The 23,978-nt window shown below is 45.3% G+C and overlaps 1 protein-coding gene across 5 annotated transcripts in view; it reads left to right on the top strand.

Moving 5' to 3' along the window:
• Positions 1-23,978, top strand: part of ETV6 (ETS variant transcription factor 6) — a 222,991-nt gene that overhangs the window by 156,229 nt on the left and 42,784 nt on the right. For 4 of the 5 annotated variants that reach the window (XM_037008755.2, XM_037008756.2, XM_037008754.2 and 1 more), the window contains one exon: positions 23,618-23,782. In XM_037008755.2, the coding sequence (XP_036864650.1) occupies positions 23,618-23,782 (165 nt within the window). Of the gene's footprint in view, positions 1-23,230; positions 23,491-23,617; positions 23,783-23,978 lie in introns of those variants that run through there. The other variant, XM_037008757.2, reaches the window with a different exon arrangement.

Raw genomic sequence — 23,978 nt, 5'->3', positions numbered from 1 at the left:
ATGGGTTTACCATGCAGATTACCTCCCTGATGTTGACCACATAATTCCATATTGACTGGTTAGAGGTCACATTCCTGGGAGAAGCCAAAACATGCAATTAAATCGTAGTTTGCCACTGTGGGGCAAGTGACTCCATTTGGGGCCTGTTACTCTGTTTTTAAATTTTAATACATCTTTCTGGCAAGGAATATCAAGCACTTCCTTGTAATTTCTGCCCTGTTCTCACAGAGCATGAATTATTTCCTAGAAATGATTTAGGCTCTTTTGGAACGCTCATTGATTCTTTTAACCATCATGATCCCAGTTACAGTAAAACCTCTATTACCTGATTTTCTGTGAATTTTGTAAAGCTATTAACTGGCACATTGTATATTTCACCAGTACAATGACAGCTAATATTATAGTGGTGACCCTGAACCTCTATAAGATCCTGAATTACCCACTTAGGAATCAAAGAAAGATTAAATTGTATTCAGTAGAGCTTTTTATGTTGTGTGTATTTTATTACATTGAAATCTTTTTTAAAGGAGTTCAAGTGTATGTCCACTATGATTTCCCAGAGTAGTACCAGTTTAAAATATTTTATCCTTTCTCGACATTATAAGCCAAACCTTGTAAAAAAAAAATAATTTCAATATTTTGGGTTCAAACTACAGATGATTCAATGTCAAACCTGATAGGGGAACTAATTTTTTTTTTCTGAGCAGTTGTGGCAGATATGACATATAAGTATAATCACCAAAGTGTGTGACAGATCACCCCAGACTCCCCACTGTTATTCTTTGAGATCTTAGCCCAACTTCACATAGCTGTTCAGCATCTTCCCAAGGTCTGACCTCGTCATTCAAAGACTGACAGTTGTTTAGCATCCACATCATCATGGCCCAGATCAGTGGCTCTCCTTCTTGAGCTCTGCAGCTGCTTTTTGAGGTGTGTTTTGTATCATTTTCCCTGAAGGAAACCTTATATAGAAAAATTACTGTGATAAACAATGAGGATACTTTAACCAACAACTTAGAATTCTACAATCATCTCAGAAAGGGGTTAATAGTGCCACAGTGTGCCACAGGGGAAGCAGTGTGATCAGAGAGCCCCTCCCCCCAGTGCCTCTGCCTTGCAGTAATGCACACTGCTGTCCATGGCAGTGGTGGTCAGGGGCTGGGTCCTCTGTGCTGCTTCTGCAGTTTAAACTCAGAAAGCTGAGAGCAGAACCCGACAGACCTACAGGAGAAGGAACAGAGGACCGAGAGCAACAGGAAAGGATGTACCCACTCTCAGTGGTCCCCCAATTCACACATTTAGCCCGAGTCAAAGCACACCATGAGTTGGATGCTGCTTATCATTTGATGGTGCCAAATGGTAATGGCAAAGAACTTTAATGTCCATTGCCTCATTTAATGGCCCCATAACCCTACAAAGTGGGCATGATAAAAATATTTACTCCCATGTTAGAGAGGAGAAAACAGGCTCAAAGTGGGTGAGGGTCGTGAAAGTCTCAGTTCCAATCCAAACAAGGCTGGTGAAAAAGCCAGGACTGATACACAAGGCTTTTCATTCCTAACCCGCGATTCCTGGATGCCCATAATCTCCTAATGGACCGAGGTAACCCTTTAAGGTGACTGGTTCCCCAATGCCTGACTATAAACAGGTAGGGGAATATGGAGAGCACCTTTGAGGGCGCTGACCCCCCAGGCCACCTCTGCTTCCAGAGTTCAGGGTATTAGACAAACTCCGGACCCAGAGCCAGAACACCTCACTTCTCATCCTGGCCCTACCTCTAAGAAGTTGGGCAATTTTGAGTAAACCAGTTAGCCTCCTTTCCCTTCCTGTTGCTCAGATGGAAATAAGAACAACCATGTCTGTACCATTTGGCTGTTGTGAAGGCCAAATGAGATAAAATGTTTGGTAGCTCTCTGTTGCCAGATACAAGGTCATGTCTCCATTTCCTATGATTTGGCTCAGAGGAGGACGTCTAGGCGAAGGGCTAGGTAGGTGTGACACCTTAAGGTTGGGGATATTTGTGCATAAGATGGAACAAATAAGTTCATTTGATGGGGTGGGGGCAGAGGAGGGAGGGAAGATAACAGTATGTTGTATATAGTAGAAAGGCCTGGAACCCGTAATCACTTGTAGAGTTTGAAACTCAAAAATGATGCAAAAGGCAGTTCCATTACAGTTTCCGTTTTTTTGGCAATTCACCACCTCTGAGGATGACATGTCCAATCCTTCCTGGGGTGGTAGATTATAAAAGAAGGTAACCTTGAGGACTCTTAGTGTATTTTGAAGCATGCATGGTTCACCAAGCAGAAAACAGAAGTGGTTCATCCCAGATGAGTGGCCTGTTCAAAGGCCAGAGAACACAGTGCCTCTGGGAACGGCAAGCTTTTCTGTGTGGTTGGAGCTGGGTCAGCCCAAAGGGTGATGTGGCAAGTTAATCAGGAGCTTAGTAAGAGACCCTTCTGAAATCGGCTATGCAAAGCAGTAGCACAGTCAGCTTTACGTTTTAAAAAGATCACTGCCTGGAACTCAGTGCTCTGCTACCTGACCCTTTTAGTTTCTCTTGGCTAGAGGAGAGATCTCAAGGTATGCAGAGACGAATGACCCCTCTGTCTGTGCACCCGGAGTCAGCCATGCACCTCTGTCTAAGCCAAAGGATGGTGGGGGTCCAGAGCCAGAGCTGAGTTAGGAAGGGTGGGAAGGAGTTGGTTGGAGGGTCCCCACTACAGTTGACAATTTGATAGCATTAAGTCACTTCAGTGAAGCAGTCTTCTGCTTTTCCTTTGACAGTTCTTTGTAGCAAATGGAGACTTTAACCAGACACCACCTTCTTTCCATCTTCCCACTGGACTCATGGCCCACTTAGAATGGAGATGCTCAGAGTCCCAAGCCAGGGATAGCCGTGTGCCATGATGTCCTCGGATGAGTGGAGAGGGCTATACTTGCCAGCCTTTAGAACTGTCTGGTGATGTGCTGTGATGCTGGGGGCCCTGGGGACCTGAACTTTGGAGTCAAGCAGACTGGGCTGTGCCTACTGGGCCTACCACTTGCTGTACTCAGGATCTTCATAAATCATTTAACCCTTCTGCCAGATCTGCATTTTCTCACCTGGAAAATGAGAAGAGTAATATGCACCATCCAGAGCTGTTGAGAGACTCTCTAAAGTCCCAGGTTTATAGCAAAATCTCAATTATGTTTTTCCTTTCGCTGTCAAAAGTTAATGTTCTTTCAGTAATTACTCTCTTAGAAGCAAACAAAAGACATCCTATATGTATCATGGTCCTCCGTCTGCTATACTATATCATGGAAGCTGAAGAAATAGGAGTTACTGGTAAAGGACATCAGGCAAGAAAAACCTAGGAAGGAAGAAGAGCCAGTAAATAAATCATTTAAATAGGGGTCAAAATGTCCTATACACTGACCTAATATTTTAAACTCTAAGAACTAATTTCCTCTGATGAGCTCAATGCCCGCTCAACCAATAATATGCTTTTCAGCCAGAAAGACGACACTTATGGGATCGATTTAATTTTAATGCACAAATCTCTTGTCAAAAGTCTTCTTGCTCTTTCTGTGACTGCAAACAGCACACCTAGGCCCTCTGCCATGCCAGCTCAAGTCATGAACCTTTACCAGGGTGGGTTCCATGAGGGGGCACCAAGTCAAACCCACAAACAGGCTTGCATTCAGAGCTTACTGCCTAGTGGCAAAAAAGCATAAGCTTGGATAAGTGTAATATAATACAGCTTCTGAAAATTCTCTGTAGATCTTCAAGGTGCTCTGGAAGCCAACAGACAGGAGCAAAGACATTTTAAAAGAAGGCTTCATGCAAAGAGTGACTTTAGTTCCAGGCCTTCAAGAAGGGGTGAGTGTCGGCAGGTGAAGATGGAGGGAACACGCATCCTGTGAGCGAAGGCATGCGGGGGAGCAGCTGTACCAGGGCAGGTATAGGGACGGTCAGGTATGAGGGAATAGGGGGCATAGGGGTGGCAGGTTAGGGTGTTGAGTGCCTCTTTTAAGAGTGATTTTGTTCTGTATGACTTTGGTGGGGAGCCTTGAAGGTTTTTGAGCAAAGGAGCAATGGGAACCATTCTTAAGGGAGCTTTCTCTGGAACACTGTACATTCTCACTCAGTAGTTTTTGTGGGCTTGGTTTGTACCAGTTACAAGATGGATCTTGGTAACTCTGAGCCTACAATCTGCATTTCCAGAGACAATGGTTTTTGCTTTTTTCCCTGTATGTCTCTCAACTGGACACTGCTACAAGCACACTGTACCCCTGCCGCTGTTCCCACAGTCGGTGCATTGGTGCCCGACCCGCAATCCCACCGCAGCCTCCTCTGCGTCCGTCAGCCAGCACCGCACGTCCCTCCCATCCACCTGCGGTCCTAGCCTTGGGCCTCCCCAGGTATCGTGCAGGATCATCCCACAGAGTACAGGCCTACCCCCTGAGCACAGGCCCCGCACCCAGCCTCCTGCCGGACTGTCCTACTCACAGCCTCTTGCATTTGCATTTAGTTCCTTATGTCTTACAACGATCCTGCCTGGATTCTCCCGCACTCATTGCTACCGCATCTCACTTTGCCTTTAAGCCAAGTTGTTTAAAGAGCTCTCCACATACTCCTCATTTCCTCACCTCCTATTAATGCCTCAGTCCTCTCTGAGCAGGTTTCCATGCCGTCAGGCACTGAATCCCTTGGGCCTGCCTTGCTCCTCCTCCGCTTGACGCTACAGTGCGGGACGCGTCTGCCTCCCGAGCCTCACTCCGTCAGCTTACAGGATACCGCTCTCCCCTGGTTTGCCTCCCGCTGCCCCAGCCTTCAAGGGTACACTTTTTAAAACAGTTTGCCTCTTAAATGCTTTCCTTAAATCTCATCTACTCCAGTGGCTTCAGCAATCACTAGGGTGATCAAAACTCCGAAGTATCTTTTCTGTCTATCAGAGATCTTTCTGTTAAGTACCAGATGCTGAGTATACAACTGCCTGCTGGGCATCTTCACCTAGTTGTCCCCAGGTCACCTCATATTCAACAAAACAGAATCTGTTTCTCCCCACCAGGCAGCCCTCTGTGGGTTGGGATGGAGGTGCACCGCTATCTAGGTGCAGGAATCAGAAGCCTGGATTTTGTCACTGACTGCTTCCTCCACATGGAATTAGTCTCCAAGTTCAGCCATTTCTACCTCTATCATATCCTGACCCCATCCCTTCTCCTTTCCTTCTGCTTTCGTTCAGGCTAACAATATCTGTCATCTCTATTTCTGTGGCAGCCTTCCCGCTGATCTTGTGTCAGTCTTCCCTGTTCTAATTCATCCTCCACTCTGCGGCTGGAGTGATGCTTTGAAAACAATATCTGATTGTGTTCTCCCTTGCTTTGAATCCTTCAGTGACTCCAAGTAGCCTTAGGATAAAGTCTAAACTCCTGAGTACAGCAGACAAGGCCCTTCCTAAGAATGGCTAACATTCATCAAGGGCTTAATTTATGCCAATGACTGTTCTAAGGGTAAAATATACATCTCAACATATTTAATGCTCACTGCACCCCAGTGTAGGTCCTGTACTGTCCCAGTTTTACAGATGGGGAAACCAAGGCACAGAAAGATGTGTTCCTTTCCCAAAATTACACAGCTAGTTAGTTGAGGAGCCAAGATTCAGACTCGGGAAGTCTGGCTGTAGGGCCGCAGTCCTAGTCACTGTATTACGCTGTCGCTCCTCCACAAGGCAGGGCTTCTCACGAGTATTCACACATGCTTACTGAGTACGCACAATGTGCCAGAAACTGCTTGAAACATCAGGGTATCGCAGTAATCAAAACAGTTCCTTCACTGCTAGCTTAGATTCTTATAAATAATGATAATAAAGATCAAAATATATTTAGTCAGAAGCCTACCTGTTGAGTCATAACAAAGATTTTTTTGAAAGCATATTCAGAAACTGGATGTCAAGATAAAATAATTTAATGGTAGTAATATTTGCTTCATTTCAATAGTTCTCCAGAGAATAAAATTGCACTTGAATTTTTTTCACTTGTACCTGTCCTTCAATGCAGTGGACACCCAGAAAACGAACTAAGTAACAAAGCAGATTAAAAAAACAAAAGCAAGCATCTATTTAGAATCCAATAAAAGAAAATGAATAATAAATGAGATAAACCGTAAAATATATAGCTTAGATGGTGGTAAGTGCTAAGGGAATCCGTAAAGCAAGAACAAGGATAAGGAGAAATCAGGGAACAGAGATGTGTAGTTTTCTGTGCAGTGTCTAGGGAAGACTTGAAGGAAGTGAGGACATCTGGGAGAATATTCCAGCTGAGAACAAAGGCACTAAGGTAGGAATGTGCCTGGTATGTTGGGAATGGCAGAGAGGTCAGTGGGGCCAGAGCAGAGCGAGGGACAGGGAGGATGGAAGGAGGTGGGTTCAGACAGGGGTCAGATCCTGTGGGGCTGAAGAGGTCATTTTAAGGGCGTTGAGTAAAATGGGAAGCCATTGGGGATTTTGAGCACAGGAGTGACATCACGTCAATTATGAGCAGAGGAGTGACATGTTTTCAGTGGATCCCTCTGGCTGTTGCGCTAAGAATAGACTGGGGAACAAGGGAGGAAGCTGGAGACCACATAGGGACCAGGACCAATAATTCAGGCGAGCGCTGACGAGGCTGGGACCAGTGTGGTAGGAACTAAGGTGGCTAAAGTGTCCGATTCTGAATACATTTTGAAGACACAGCCAGCAGCACTTGCCAGTGGATTGATGGCTGCCAAATATCTGGGCAACTGGGAGTTGGCATTCTCTGTGATGGGAAAGACTGGGAGAGCAGCAGGTTTGAGAAAGGTGGTAGCAAGAGAGCAGTTGGGATGTATTAAGTCCAACCCACCTGTCGAGCATCAAGCTGGAGCTGCATTACCACCCCCTCCCCTCACTGAAACACACGCTCACATACATCTTGTGCTTTGTCCCACTGCACTACTCCGTTTCCCAAACTGGCTTTGCTCTTTCACATATCAGGCCGTTAGATCCACTGTCCGCTCTGCCAGGAAGGCTGTTACCCCATCCTTCAGTTGAAGAAGTCTTCCCTGGTCCTGCCCCAACCCGCCTACTAGTCGGCATCTCTTTACAGTCCTTTCTTCCCTACCAGACTCTAAAGCCGTGTGTCATTCACCTTGATGTACTGCATCTAGTGCCAGATGCAGCCATAAAGGTGCCCAGTCAGTTAGACGGGTGGGTGGGTGGGTGAGCAGATGGAGAGATGGGGAGCCAGACCGTGAGCACCCTGCAGCACGGTTAGGCCACGCTGTGTTTTGCTGGTAATGGTGGGAATTCCCCTGGAACATTGCCAGGGGAAGATGATCACCCCAGACTGAAGCAAAGGCAGCCGCACATGTCAGGAAGTTTCTGTGTTAATCCCGGCATGTGTGTTAGGGCCCTCCAGCCCGGGTCTGCCTTTCCCACTCTCCTCCCCACAGTCCTGGCTCCTGGTCTTGTTCACCTCTAGAGTGATGAACGGATACCCTCTGCTTTACACATCCAGATCTGTAGGGGAAATTTTGGTTATAAAACCGGAAGAGTGTTTAACCTAATGACAAGCTGTAAGCTTGCACTGTGCGGGCCTCCGGGTCTGCCAAAACGATCAGGCCTCGTTATTTAGGAAGCTGCCTCAGCCAGGCATTACTAATTTGGGCATTACTAATTCGGATGCCTATTCAGGCAACTGAGCACTGACTGTGAAGTGCTTTTGGCAGCAAGTTGCAAGGGAAGAGAAGAGGGCGAGGTGAAGTAAAGGGAAGGTGATAGAATATTTGAGTTTCGCTTCATTTCCAGAAAGGACAGTCATTGCTTCCTGGAAGCTGCACTTGGCAACAGGCATGGAGACTGGGAAAGATTTATTCCCCTTTGCCAAAGCTCAATAATTCCGCTTGAGTATTTCAAATCAATACATTTCTTGCAGAGTTTCCAAGGGCTGCATTAAAAAGGCCATTTTTTAAAGTTATCTTGATGGGTCGACATCCTCTGATGAGACCTGTGTGTCCGGCATGGGTCGGGTTTTCCAAACGGACAAAACTCTAATGAGAAAGGAGGCTTTTAAAAGCAGGAAGGCTGAGTTGGTGCTGACAGCAAGACGAGTGCACCTGCAGGGCCCCTGGCAGTGCACACCTCGTGGCTTGTGGGGCTTTCTCCGAGGCAAGCAGCTGAATCGCTCCTCTGGGGGTTGATGGGGGAATCTGTGACTAACACGTAACTCCGTGTTCCTCTGAGCTGCAGTTTGTCACTGAGCATGAGAAAGACTCCCTGGGCGAGAGCTTCACCCTCCCTGATCTAAGATTACTGAGGTGTCTGGTTTGCAGGCTGAGGTAGTCAAATTCTTTGTGAAGTTTTTTAAGTTACGTATTTCTGACATTTGGCAGTCTTGACTTGTGTGATCAGAGATGTGGAAAGGCAGGGAAAGGCCGGGTGTCTTTATTGTTGTTGTCATGACTGTTGTTTAAGTGCCCACTAGAAATTCCTTCCATTGGGAAGTTTTATCTTTGGCTAACATACTTCCTTAGTCCTTTAAATAAGAGAGGCCATGTACTCCCTCCCTGACACCCAGGGCCCACTGAGGCTTATGGTCATTTTGTCCATCTTCCCTCTGGGTGCTGTCACTCTGCTTCCTGCCCTTGGGCCGTGACTCCCTTGGTACGGCCAGACACCTCTCAGTTAGTTCCCTTGTTTCTTTCACTTGCTGCCACAAAGCCCAGCTGCAGTTGACCCAGAGACACAGTAAGATGGGTGCTCAGTTTAATGAGGTGCCAGAGGGGTACTGTCCTTGCAAATGCTAAACACGCTGGGACAGAGCCAGGGACTGCGGTATGGTTGGCAGTGTGGTGTTTAATCTCTCAGAACCCTAGGAGAGAGCAGAGCAATTCAGTAGCAAACCAAACCCACGGACAGGAGCAAAACTGGGTGACAAGACATCCCCACCTACACTGGGGCTCCTGATGGACATCAGCACAGGAAAAGCCCAGAATAGCCAAGAGGTATTCTCTGAAAGGCATGCCAGGTGGGCTTGAGAAGAGCAGCTGAAAGTGGGGATCCTCTTGCTGATTCCAACAGCCGTGAATGTAAGGGGCCTGGAATGAGGTCAGAAGGAAGGGTCTATAGCTCTCTAGTTGCTGGGATGCCTGCAGCTGACCAGCCAGGCCCTCCTTCCAGGACGGCCCTACACTGAGAAGCTTCCTGAGGTGGAATCAAACTGGACAAGATAGGAACAAAGACATAGAGGAAAAGGTCCCACAAAGGAAACAGAGGCAGGAAATTTCAACAAGCAGGCTGTCCTATATCTGAACACCACACGAACACAGCCGAAGAGAAAGCTTTGTAAACTTAGAACGCACCAGGTTCTAAAAGTTCCAGAATACATTTTTCACATGAAAACAACCAATAGAAAAGTAGTGAGGTCAAATCCCACACAAAGCCTTTCTGACATAAAAGAAAATACGGAGCAAAATAGTATTCTTCAAGACAGCATGCCAAAAAGACAGGGCTTGGAACCATTCAAAACTGTGACCCCCATCCACATGAGCCAGAAAACATTAAGAAAATGATATAAAATGGGGGGAATAAAAATAAACCAGAATGAGGAAAATTTAGAAACAGGACGACAGAACTCTGGGAAGAATTAAAATGAAAGAACACTCATTGCAGAAATGAAGAGTAAACTATTAAAAATGCAGGGTGACTGTATCTATCCAGCAGGTAAATTGTAAGAGAAGCAGAAGGTGAAAAACAAGAACATTTTTAAATGAGAAAGAGATTTTTAAAAATTAAAGAGAAAGTGACAATGAGAGCAAGCGCCTTGCAACACGTGGATAATAGGAACCTGGGAAAAAGCAAAGCAAGCTTGGGTCGGCCTCACTCCGGCCTCTCCTCTGTCTTCACAGGGCCTGCCTTCTGTGTCTCTCCTCTGGGTGTCTCCTCCGGACACTTGTCACTTGATTTAGAGCCCACACAAATAATCCAGGATGATCTCATCTCAAGGTCCTTAACTTAATTACATCTGCAAAGATCTCTTTTCAGACAAAGTTACATTTCCGGGCTCCAGGACTTAGGACATGGACATAGCTTCCAGGGGGACCAGTATTCAGTGGTCTACAGTTGAGGAACTAGTAGGTAACAGAAGCAGGATTCGAATTTTATTTTACAATGAAGTCGCTAAAGGGAAATTTTAATTCTTCCAGCATATTAGCCATACTTGTCAGGAAACAAAAGTAGACAGTATACTTTATAAATAGCAAGACAGTAGGGGGTCAGCATGCAGACCATGTGGAGACCTCGCCCCAGCCTGCACCCTTCCTAGCCTCAGGGAAGTATGTGCGCACTTTGTGAATGACCATTACCTGCACCATCAGTGACGCGCCATTCACTCAGTCCAGCTTGTTTTCAGACTCTCAAGACAAAGTTAAGAAAGACGTAGGCCTCTCTCCTCTATATTGTAACACTTGTACCTTTTCTAGTGCAGAACTAAAAGAGCCTTTGGAAGAAAGTCCTTTATCCATTCATCTATCGACAGACACTTTGGTTGCTTCCATATCTGGACTATTGTAAATAAGGTGGCAATAAACATAGGGGTGCAAAAAAGAGGCACAAAATCTCAATCATAATGCAAATTAGTTACGGGCGAAGTGCAGCACAGAGACTGCAGCCAGTAGTTCTGTAACATCCTTCTGTGTTGACCAATAATAACTAACTACACTAGCTGGGCTGAGCATTTAGCGATGTATATAACTGTTGACTCACTATACTTGAAACCAATATAATATTGTATATCAACTGTACTTCAATAATAATACAAATATATCAAAAAAAAAAAAAAAAAGAAAGTCCTAAGCCATAAACAGTGACACGCTAAAGTGAGCACAGCCTCCCTCCTTTTGGGGCCTCTGCCACCCTGCCTCCCGGCTGCCCCAGGCCCCCACCAGCCTGAAAGCGTGAGGGCGCTCTCCCTCGTTCCTCCTGACTCAGCTGGCCAACTGCCTGACAGAGCTGAGGAACAGATGCCCTCCACCAGCTTGCCCCTCCGCAGACGTCTCCACGCCTTCACCCCAAGGAAGGAACGACATAAAACGTCAGACAGGATGACCCAGCCAAAGAGAAAGAGAGAGTCTCCCTTTGGCCACTGGGCATTTCTGCTGCTCTGGAAGGAACACAGGACTGGTTTGGTTTGCTTTCTTAATTTTCCCCACTCCAAGTAACCACCTGAAGCCAGGAGTTTAGGACCTTTCACAGCTCTGATACCAAGGAATACAACTGGCAAGAAAAAAGACTGCAACTTTTGAGTAGATTAATCTACAAAAGCCATTTCCCTGTGAATATTCTCAGTAAAGAAGCAACAAGGGGGTGAGGAAAGCCTGCCACACATGTACACACTCACACACACACGCACGTGCATGCACACACACAAATGCAGCAGAGTTCTCTTTAAATGGAAGTTGCTACTCCAAGTTTGGTCTTCATTTCACGAGGTGTCCGCACGCTGGTGAAATGATTTCGTCCGCCTCGGCCGCCACAGTCCTCGCCTCCTAGTGCTGAATCAGCATCAGCTCAGGCAGCCTTGCAAAGTAGAATTGATTTTCAGCACCAGGGGCAACCGGCAAGGCCTTTAGAAACTGGGAATCACTCTCCTAAGAGTCAGGGAAGAGGAGAAGGAGGAGGGGAATAGAATTCACCCTAAAAGAAAATATTTTCCAGAAAAGCACTGTTTTACGTGTACATGTGGTTGCTTGAACCCTGATCCCGTCTGCCCTTTGGGCCCAGCACGCACCTTCTGAGGTCTGTGGAGTCAAGGCTGCAGAAATCGAGTCCTTTCTCTGGCCTCTCCCCCAGCCCTCCCAGCCTCCTGTCCACCTCACAGGATTCAGTGATAATAGGGGACTGTCTCCGTCTGGAGAAAAGGCAGCCATGGGCGACGACACAAAGGAGGGCCTCTGCCGTGCAGTGACTGTGCAGATCAGGCCCCATCCAGAAGGAGAATGAGTTCCACTCTTGTCACGCTTTGCAAAGGAACGTTCTGTGGACTGTGGCCGGCACAAGAGGTGGCTCTATGGGGTTTAAGGGCAGGAGGTGAAAGGATATGCATTCTTCTTTATTCAGACAGCAGAGTAGATCTTCTGTGTTTACGGAGCCATGCAGCTCCTACAGAATCAGTCTGTCCTCTCTGCCCCAACCGTCTGCCCCAGTACCTTCTCACCCCAGCTTTTCCCCAGCCGGTTCCATTTGCTCACTGAAACCTATTTGAGGGAAAATAACAACTCATAATATCTATTTTCCTGCATTTTTTTCTTTTGATACTGGGCTTCTTTGAAAATAAAATGTATCCTTCTGCCCTGCAATATGAGAAATTCTGCCCTTACTTCCTTCCTTTAGAAATTCATCTTTCAGAGTCTCCTATCCCAGTGCCTCACTGTTGGTAAATTAAGATAATTTGCAATGATTAACCATCACTAGGATGAGTAAAAACTTGCAATATGTTAGCAATGATTTCTAAGATACCTGAGGATGGGGCATTCCAAATGCAAGGGCAGGTGCATGCATTTCATGGAAATGATGCCCAGACTTGCCTTTCATCATTGCATTGTCCCCCGACTTCTGAGCGAGAGGCGGGCGCCCTTCCTGCCTCTCTTCTCTTTTCCGCCCCAGACTCTCAGGAGAGAGGTGTGTGTTTCCCCTGTCAAACCAGATGCGGTTTTACAGTATATTGCTTGTATATACTATCAGACCTATTTGCATACCTGAGGCTAAAGTATACTAAACTATTTGAGGTAGTCCATAAACTTTGAAATTGAAGGTAAATATTCATGTGCATGTGTCTCCGTGTTTCAAAAGAGGGTCAGTAGCTCTCACTGAATTCTCAAAGGAACTCCCTACCTCCAAAACTTAAGTACTGCTCTGATTTGTCCCCCGTGTCCATTACCACTACACCTTCCTATCATGTCTCTTTTTGACACAACTTTAGAGAAACTATTGCTTTTTTGTTCATCATGAATTTTTTGCATTTATTTTGATTTTTTAAAAAATAATGCATTACCCAAATGAAAACCACAATGTGATATCACCTCACACCAGTTAGGATGTACAACATCGAAAAGATTAGGAACAACAAATGCTGGTGAGGATGCGGAGAAAGGGGAACTGTCCTACACTGCTGGTGGGAATGTAAACTAGTTCAACCATTGTGGAAAGCAATATGGAAGTTCCTTAAAAAACTGAAAATAAAAATAGCATTTTACCTGGGAATTTCACTCCTAGGAATTTACCCAAAGAAAACAAGATCTCAGATTCAAAAAGATACATGCACCCTTATGTTTATTGCAGCACTATTTACAATAGCCAAGATACAGAAGCAACCTAAGTGTCCATCAGTAGATGAATGGATAAAGAAGAGGTGGTACATATGCACAATGGAGTACTATTCAGCCATAAAAAAGAAACAAATCCTACCATTTGCAACAGCATGGATGGTGCTAGAGGGTATTATGCTCAGTGAAATAAGTCAGGCAGAGAAAGACAAATACCAAATGATTTCCCTCACTTGTGGAGTATAACAATGAAGCAAAACTGAAGGAACAAAATAGCAGCAGACTCACAGACTCCAAGAAGGGACTAGTGGTTACCAAAGGGGAGGGGTATGGGAGGGCGGGTGGGGAGGGAAGGAGAAGGGGATTGAGGGATATTATGATTAGTTCACATGGTGTGGTGGAGGATCACGGGGAAGACAGTGTTGCATAGAGAACAAGTAGTGACCCTGTGGCATCTTACTACGCTGATGGACAGTGACTGCAATGGGGCATAGAGTGGGGGGTACTCGATAAAATGGGTGAATATAGTAACCACATTGTTTTTCTTGTGAAACCTACATAAGAGTATATATCAATGATACCTTAATTAAAAAAATAAATAATGCATTACCTATTATTATTTTTCATGATGACTGAGTTTGGGGCACTGCCCTAAGTGTTACCCCCAAGGGGAGAGCTTCACTTGCTTCACCCTGGTCCCAGGTCCGAGTGGGTCCCTGATCTGACCTGCCTTCCTCCGGCTTCTCACCTGCTCGTCCTTTCCCTGCGTCTCCCCCTAAGGCATTTTCCCAGTCTTCCCCTCGGAGCCTTGTGCAGGCTTTGTAGCTCCTGCCACAGCCTTTGCAGGCCTACAAGAACTTCTGCTCCAGTTTCTGAGGCTCGGGGGAGCTGCAGAAAGCGCTTCAGCATCCTGGAGACATGTGGCAAAGTATAACTAATCTGCCACCCAGTCACTGGCCTACCCACCCCCTAAATGCATCCTCCCCATGGAGCAGACCTGGTGCAAAGTCTTTACATGAAATATCTCATTTCATACATTCATTTGTCCCAGGAGGTGAGTACTATTCTTGGCCCCATTTTATTGCTGGGGAAACTGAGGTTCGGATGTGTAACTTACCCAAGGCCACTGAGCTAGTAGGTGACTCTGGATCCCAAACCCAAGTTTTTATCTAAACTATCACATGCCTCTCACTACATTGGGCTTGCTGATGAGAAGCAGAAATGAGAAGCTATCTTATAATTCACATTCGTAAAGGTGAGTGACAGGCTCGGGCCAGTTTGTGGACAGATTTGCTGGTAAAAACCCCTTTGTGGATGGAACTGAGTGAAAGCCTGAAAAGTCCACAAAATGTTTATAAGAAAAAAGATACTTAGGGGACTTGAATATGACTTTGGGTCTAAACATGAACATACAGTATTCTTGCTCTTGGGGTTTTGGCCAAAAGACATGAGTAGAACCTTCCATCCCCCACTTGGAAACTGAGATACAGGGTAACCTTGAGGACAAAAATAGGAAATGTTTTGGAACTTCCAAATCCCTAGTGGCAGAGTTTGTGTGCTGAAAGCAGTTTTGATCAAATAGCACACCCAAGGTTGGAGGCAGATCCAAAGGCATGAGCGCTGGAGCGGGACGGGGACGTCCAGAGACCAAGTCAAGGCCTGCGTGGGAGCCCGCGGAGCCCGGCCATGGGGAAGGGAAAGGAGTCAGAGAGCCCCCTGGGCAGTGCTCTGGGAAGCACTGAAGGACTGATGGCACTTGGTTTTATTCTGGAGGGTTTATTTATTCTAAGGTAAACCCTTTGCAGGGGTCAGAGGCAGCTCTGTGGGCTCTGCCCAGTGCTCTGGATCGACAGCTCGTACCTGCCATGAGAAGTGGAATTTATGGCTTAGTATTCTTAATTCCCTTGCATTGTTACAGTGCATGTTAGAGTACATGGGGCTTTTATATCCATTATTTCCTTTGACCCAGAGGAAGTTCACGGGACAGAGACAGAAGACCTGAATCAAAAGTTCTGGTCCTGGCCCATTGTGACCTTGGGAGAGTCCCTTAACCTCTCTGAGCTTCAATTCTTTCTGCAAATACAGCCTTTGCTTCCTTACAGAGTAGCTGCAGGCATGACATGCATGTGGCAGCATCTGGTAATGGGGAAGAAGTGCACAGATCTGAAGAAGCATTCTGTGTGATGAGACTGGTGTCAGTTGGGAGAGAGGGGGCTGCCAAAGGCTGCAGAACTGGCCACGAGGTGGAATCCCTAGCACTGGGGATCTTTGTACAGTCTGCATTACTGGGGGACCATTGTGTGCCAAGCATGATGTGAGAATCCCTGAGCAATCCCCCTTCATCTACAGGCATGCACATGTTAACTCTTAGCAGGTGCACCCAACCATTAGTCATTTCACCTCCCAAGAGGTAGAAGAAATACTAAGGGACAGTGCCCATGGGGACTCGAGTCAGACAAGTAAGGAGAAATTGGTTAGCTAAACAGAAATCATGGGAACTTTTAGGGAGACCGAAAATATTATCTTAGAATTGGAGAAGGGAAACAAAAGACATGAGCAGGTATGTTTTCTTGACTTGAGGGAGGCAGATTTCAAAAATTTGGGGAAAAAGCACCTATGGTCCCATGTTCCAAAAATGCTAAAACGCAAGGCAAAAGAGTCAGGGTGCTTTTGAAAATGAAGTTCTGACATATAAATCAGCCATGATATCATACTGGTCGGAGCAACACCAGAGGAGGGCAGCTAAAGAAACTGATGAGGCTGTTCTGGGGGCGTGCTCTCATGAATGCAGATTCTAAATGGGCTTTAAAAAATATAAAAGGAACACATGCTTAATATAGGGCGCTGGGAAATAAATGAAAAAGAAACAATAAGCAATGACTATACTTCTACTGAGTTACAACTGCTGTTAATATTGTTTCATTATACTGTTTTCCTGCGCATTGTCTGAGGTTATAATATATACATACACATGCTCTTTGGTGTTTTTGCATATGGACAGATACTGGAATTATTTTCTATCAAAGATGTCTGTACTTTACTTAACTTCCCTTATTAAGGTTCCCAGTTTTCTATCCTTAAAAACAATAGTGCACATCTCTGTGCATAAACAATTTCTTGGCATCCTGAATTATTTCTTTAAGCTAGATTCTCAGAAGTTAACATTTACAGGGCTCTTCAACCATCACCAAATCATAAGGATCTTGTCAATTTATCTATCGTCTCACTATTTTGTGCGGACTAATCTAATGAGCTCAAATTTTTTAAAAGATGTATATAGTGAGTGAAAAAGCAACTCGTTGCAAAGAAAAATATGAAAAAGAGTTGTTTAGTTGAATGTTAAAGGAAAGCGAGCTAAAAGCTATGGAAGATTCTTAAGAAAACATATCATTGGGTGGGGAATAGTATAGGAGTCAGCGTGAATCAGTGTGCTGACTGGGTCAGATGGAGGGACATTAACCAGCGGCAAAGAGAAAACAGAAGTGTTCAGCTCCTCTTCCCTCTCTTCCATCAAGGATGATTGACTGTCAGACTGAAACAGGTAGTGCTAATAATGACATAAGGGAATTGGAGCTCAGGTGGGTGACTTGATTGTGAAAGTGAACCTACATTGCTCTAAATAAATTCAAGGCTCTTGGCCCAGACAAATGACATCCCAGAAGAGAGAACTTACAAGAGTGAAAGGCCACTGAACGTTATCCCTGTGGATTGTGGGAAATGGAGGTCTGAAAAGACAAAATATGAGCCTCTGTTCACCTGATAATTCAGAACAGAATAGGATAAAAGAGTGTATGTACAGACTAAAAGCAGCTAACCTGATCTGCCTTCCAGACGAAATTCAGGACAGGTTTTCAAATATATCTCTAAGTTATGAACACTTAGCAAAAAGCTCTCCTATAGGAGCTAGCCGCCTGCTCCATCTCTTCCTCTCATCCTCTTGAATAAGGTGATTATAAATTTTATAGTTACTGTACTATGGATATCAAGAAAGCATTTTATTGAATTTGGGATGGTGCCTTTATGCCTGAGCTTGAAAAATGTAGTCCGAATATCAGAGTATTTAGCTGGTTGATCATCGACACTTGTACCCAGAACGAGCCAGGAACCTGGGCAGTGTCCATCTGAAAGGAGGGCCAGCGCATTTCCATCTCATCCCTCCCCTCATCAGCTCTGTCAGTGACCTGTTGAGGTGGCAGATGCTTATCAAAGCTGCGGACAACATGAAGCTACAAAGTAAAGAGGTATTAGAAACAGATCCAAATCTGGAGAGACTACAGCAGGTAGGGATGATGGTGAGAAACAACATGACCCTGAATACTGGTCGGCACACATTCATGCAGCTCAGTTCAAGGCACCAGCTATGTATGTGCAGGGTGATTATAAAAAGTGATAATGGTAATAATAATAGTATAAAAAACAATAGCTAGTATTTATTAAGTGCTTGCTCTATGCCAGATACTATCCAATGTTTTATATCATCACTTGTATAATCTGACACTATATATTAACTTTGTCATCTGCATATTTGATAAGCACATCAGTGGTACTTACTTCACAGGTTGAAAGTTGTCACCATTTCCCAGTTAAGGCAAGTGAGACACAGAGAGGTTAAGTCACTTGTCCAAGGTCATACAGCTGGGAAATGGAGTTTCCATGCTGGTGTCCAATACCTACATGTATAATTGCTCTGAAAGTTTGCACAATCACTAAAACTTCTCTTGTTTTTTTTAAAATCATAAATTTAATTTCATGTCCTTCCAATATCCTAAATAAGCTTAGACAGAGAAGTCAGTGGTTAATAATAGAGACATTGGACTGAACCAGCTGGGGTCAAACATCGGCTCTTCCATTCCTGGCTGTGTGACCTTGGCCAAGTCACTGAACCTCCTTGTGCTCCAGTTTTCTCCTCTGTCAATGGGGATAGTGATGGTTTCTATGTCCAGGTTGCTGTGGGGAGTAAATGAGTTCTGAACAGAAAGGATATGGAGCAGTGCCTGGCATGCTGCATGCTTGTGAGAATGTCGGCCGTTGTTCTTTAGGCTACATGAGAAGCAATGTGGTGGGGGCGTAAGAGTCAGAGCAGTGGAGCCAGACCACCAGGAGCTTTCAGTCCTGGAACCACCATTTCCAGTTACCTGGGCTGCACTTCTCTCATCTGTGAAATGAGAATAAGAATCATTGTAGAGAAGATTCTGTGTAAGTGCCCAATACTTGATAGCAATTATTATCAGCACATGTGTATTGTCCAGAGAAAGAAAGGTTCTGGTCCTGCCCCTGGTAATATGTTTGGGACTAGGGGCCAAAGAGGATCTCCAGAGGAGGCCAGCAGGGCAGTGAGGGTCTGAGCACTGCAACACAGAGGTTATGACCAGACCAATTAAGGACGTTCAATCTGACGGCAAGATGACTAAGCAAGGAAATGATAGCTTTCCTCACTCATGTCAAGGGTTACAAAATTGTTCTATATCATCGATTCAAATTATGAGACAACACAGGATGTTGGAAAGAGTCAGAACCTGGGGCAGCTTGATTGTGGTTCAGACTTTTAACAAGTTGCAGTCTCTGTGTCCTAATGAGGAAGGTGGAGGGCGTTGTACTGTCTCATTTTCTTGGTGTCTTCGCTCTGTTATGAGTCCCTCCTTTAAGCCAAAGCATCTGTAGCAAATTCTTGTTTATACCAAAGCCAGGGATAAACATTGTGCCATTTTGGATGAATGTATACTATAGCAAAAGAGCTCAAACTGAGTGGAGTTCAGACCAGCAAAATCATTTAATGACTCCAAAAGTCCCCTGTGTCCTCACCTGTTAAACTGAAATGAGAATAAGACTGATTTTACTGGGCTTTTGTAAGAAATACATGAGGTAATACATGTGAAAACACCTCGTCAGAATGTTCTGTTTATTATGCCCCAGCCAGATTTTTAACTTTTCCAAGAATTAGAATATAATAAAACCCTCTTAAGCACTACACTCTATTTAAAGTAACTTAATCTGTTTCCCGTGATTCAGAAGATCCTTCCGGAAGTGACAGAACCTCCAGGTCATTGTCATGAGCGTGGAGTAGTTGTGTGGAAAAACAGTCCTGGCTGTTTATATACTTTGAGTTTTAGGATTCAGATTAAGTGGGAGCATACTGACTATATTAAACCCGGATGGGAACAGAGATCACATATGCTTAGCCCCTCATTTTACAGATGAAGTCACTGAGCCCAAGAGAAATGAGCAGCCTGCCCAGAATCACATGTTAATTAATGGCAGATCTGGGAGTAAAATCCACGCTTCTGACTCCCAGCACACTTTCCATGGTTGCTTTAAACGTAACTCAGGAAGTCAGCAATGAGGCTAAGAATGCACTGATGGATGTGGCTGCTGCTTTGACCATAGAATCAAAGAAATACTAGAAGGAAGTTTAAGGGCCTAAGTGTGCATTGAAGGGCATGGCACTGTGAACTTTACTTGACCCCCTTGGGAGAAAAAAGGGCAGTGGAATTCTCAGTAAGTAATCAGACCAGTTCACTTCTTCTGTACAAAGATCTTCTCAAATACGCTCTGAAATGAATTAGCATTACAGTTGCAGGTCTTCCGTATGGCTGTTACAGGCTTATGATGTGCACAGGAGGTACCATAACATAGGCACAGGAGGAAAGGAGCTTCGGTTTCCTCTCTTTTCTCCTTTTACTAATGATAATGAACATCTGTATTCTTCAACCTTGTCGAATTAAAGGTGCAAGAGCTAACTCTAAACAAGTTATATGGGACATGTGCCTCCCCCGTCTTGCCCACGCAGCTTCCGTTAGTGAGGTCTGAAGTTCAAGACTGAGGTGGAAGTGCAGGGAGTGCCTGTGAGCCGGCGGTGGGTGAAAGTAGCACTGTATTCCTGGATGCGTTAAAAGCAGGCTCCCACCCACACCTCCCTCCTCTTCCCATTTATAAATCCATTTCTCCAGGGAACTGCAGATGTTTTGCTCCTTTTTTAGTCTGTTGATAATTTCAGAAAGCCTTCAAGGGTCCAAGTCTTGGGTGGGGAGGATTGAATTCTCTCAGTCTTTTCCTTGAAAATCATTCTGAATCTGCATCTGGATAGGGAAGGCATGGGCGCTGCAGGCAGACTGCCTGGGATGGAACCTCAGCTCCTCTTCTTGTTTAGCCGTATACCCTTGGGCAAGTCCCTGCATGCACTGGGCCTTGGTTCCCTAATCTGAAATGCTATTCTCATAGGGTTGCTGAGCGTGCAATTAAATGAACTAATATTTATCAAGGGCTTAGAATAATGGTAGGTGACAACAGTGCTTAATAAATGACTATTCAGTAAGTCAAATGGTCCTCATTAGACCAGAGTTGCCTCTGTATTGCCCAGAGGCCTAAGACCCAGGTCTTAAAGCCGTTAGATTTGAGGAAAAGGGGCTTCTCTTTCCTCAGCATTGCAAAACACATCCCTGGGCACGACCTTTTTATTCTATTGAACTAAGAAGGAAGTAGCAGCGGACTTGCCTTGGAACACCAAAGTTTACCAAGCCTCCTGCCAGCTCAGTGAGCATGTCCACCTTCTCTGTAAGCTAACAGAAGAGCAGTGATTCTGACAAAAGTGTATCGAGTTGCCTCAAGCAGGTAGCTGGCTCTGTCGGAGTCACCTTTGCAGAGCTGCTAAGATTGCCACAGGGTTCCCTGGACTGACTGACTCGCTGGCCCTCGGGCACAGCAGCCCCTGAGCATCCGCATGGGTATGTGGTGAGGGGGTTTCCGCGAGGCTATGCTCGCTTGGGGGGCTGGGCTGTGGAAAGATTAATGGGAAGCGAAAAGAGAAACTGTTCTTAACCGGCAGGGCTGTTTGGAGTGTGTGACTCTTCTTATATTTGGGGAAAAGATTACTCATGACTATTTTCTTCCTTAGAATATAAAGTACCTCAAATTACTACTTGCGGCCCCCATCCCCTTCCCACCCACCTCCTCCGTTGCAGTGAGTCCTGGGCAGGCACTTCAGCATTTCACTCTCATTTCCCCTCCTGAGCAGGATTCAGTTCTGTATTTGCCCTGGCGCTCACACTTCCAAGAAACTACCCCATACTTTGTCCTGTTTTTGCCGGAGCATCTTCTGCTGTGTGGCTCTCTCTTCCCCAGGCACTTTCCTAGGCCAGGCTGGACAGGAACCTCACATTTGTCCCCTAAAGGCTGGCTGTCCTCGTGTGGAGGCGAGGAAGGGAAAAGTCCCCGGTAACTAATGGTTATGCTGCGCCCCTTTGAAGGTGACACCGTTGGTAATAGGAAGTAAACCTGAAGGTTTCGTACAAGTTCAAAAGCTGAGAGTCTGCTGAGCCATGCTCATACCCACCCCACCTCACTGTGATACCAGATATGTGTTTTCAAGGTCATTGGAAAAACCTGGGGTACCTCCTGTATCCAAGGACCATTTCTAATGGGCCTTGCTTCTTGGCCCAGTCAAGAGTCAAAACAAAACCTTGACTTCTTTAGTGGCCATGTTTTATTCTAAAGATCATAGAACAGTTACATACTATGCATCATTATTTTATAAGGCCACTTTTTTTTCCATGTGGGAAAAAAAAAATCATAAAACTTAAGAACCCAAGAGAAAAATCTCTTAAATGCCGGTAGCTCTGTGTAGGTGCCTTGAACAATGGGCCAGTTTTAAAGGGACTTCCATAGAGTTCTAAGAAGCCAGCTGCCATTCTTCAATACTCGCTTGTGCAAAGGAGCCACCTGGGATACGGGGCCCACAATCCTGCCCAGAGGCCCTGGACCTTCTCCAGGCAATCTGAGCCATTCATTCCCTGGCCCACCAGGGAAGAAAATCAACCCACACAAGTAAACCCAACAGTTCTTTGTCACACCTGCCCCAGGGATGAAAGGTGATTCTTTCCAGGATCAAACTGAAGCACACCTACAGCACACTACTGGAATCCCCTCACCAGGTTTAAGTGACTACATAGACAGACTGAAGCTCCTCTCAGCCAACACTGATTCCATTGTACGATGTCAGAGAAGGAAGCTCAGTTCAACATTTAGATTATTCTAACCCATCAGTTCTCAAGCATGTTGGTCTTAGGGACTCCTTTTGATCCGTAAAAATTATTGAAGACCCCCAAAGAGCTTTGCTCATGTGGAAATTCTTTATAAACTGCAAATTTAAAAAATATTTTAAGTTACTGAAAAATAATAAGCCAAGCATAACAACATGAATACATGTTTATGAATATATTTTCCAAAACAAAAAAAATAACAATGAGGAGAGTGGCCTTGTTTTACATTTTTGCAGGTCTTCATGGAAGGCAGCTAGATTCTCAGATCTGCTGCAACAGCACATGTTGCACAGTCTCTAGGAAATCCCACTGTATGTTCATGAAAGAATGAAAGCGAAAAAAGGCAAATATCCTCTTAATATTATTATGAAAAGAGATTTGACTTTGTAAACACCCTGAAACTTCTGGGGAGCCCTGAGGGGTCCACAAACCACAGTTCGAGAGCCACTGTTTGGAAGTACTTGAATGATCGATCAAAGACTTCCCCCAACAGCAAAATAAAATAAAACTTAGACTCGCAGTCAGGCTTTCAGAGAGAGAGACCCAGCCAGAGCCGCCCTCTCCGCCTCAGCTGCAGCCCTCCCTCTGGTCACTTCTGGTCCTACTCAGAGTCCAAGTACCACCCCTGCCTGGAAGTTTTAACATCAGCAAGTAGAATAAAAACGCAAAAGACCTTCTATCCTTACTTTGCCCTCTCATTCCCAGAGGCTAGCCTGATAGTTTCCCAGAGGCTGAGTGAATTGCTCTTCCTGGAAGAAGTGTCAGGGAACATTTCATTATTTGGCAGCTCTGAGAGGTCAAGCCCAGCTCTGGAACATTCTCACTTCAAAAGGAGACTGGACAATAATCAGATCAGCTCTGATTCCAAGGTCCCCTCCGAAACACGTTGCCATTTGTTATGATTCTGAGCCCCGCTGCGAGCTTCAGGCCACCGGCGCTGCGCCTTTACTGCAAACTGAAATCAAGACGGCCCCTACAGCTGGGCAACGAAGGGCAGGGTCTAAGGCCTGTGGTGCCTTAAAGACATCAGAAAGGATTCTTCCTCTTCACTTTGCCTCTAAATAAAGTGTTCATTTGTTATTGCACTTTGGCACTTACGAGGCTTGAGTTTTAACGTAGGCTTCAGCGTTGAACGTAAGGGTTCTTCAGACATGGAGACTCAATTTTGTTAACCATTCAGAAATCTTTTCCCTTTATTCCAACTGTCTAACTGACAAGACCTTTCTCTCTCTCTCTCTTTCTGCCTTGCTCTCTCCAACAGGCTTGCAGCCAATTTACTGGAGCAGGGATGACGTAGCCCAGTGGCTCAAGTGGGCTGAAAATGAGTTTTCTTTAAGGCCAATTGACAGCAACACGTTTGAAATGAATGGCAAAGCTCTCCTGCTGTTGACCAAAGAGGACTTTCGCTATCGATCTCCTCATTCAGGTGAGAGTCAGGGCTGTCTGTTGGCTGGTGGGTGGTCTTCGCCACTGCCAGCCTGCCCAACGGATCTGTGCAGTACGTCACCGTGAGCACAAGGACAATGACCTGGCTTAGGAAAGATCCTGCTGACATAAGCCAGTCTGAGGGGGAAGAGGAAGACTTTCCATAAGTGCTAAGGGTAGAGGAGAAGGAACCCAAT

The sequence above is a fragment of the Manis javanica genome, chromosome 15 (assembly GCF_040802235.1).
Source record: "Manis javanica isolate MJ-LG chromosome 15, MJ_LKY, whole genome shotgun sequence".
Lineage (NCBI taxonomy): Eukaryota > Metazoa > Chordata > Mammalia > Pholidota > Manidae > Manis > Manis javanica.
This window is presented reverse-complemented; position numbering and strand designations above follow the sequence as displayed.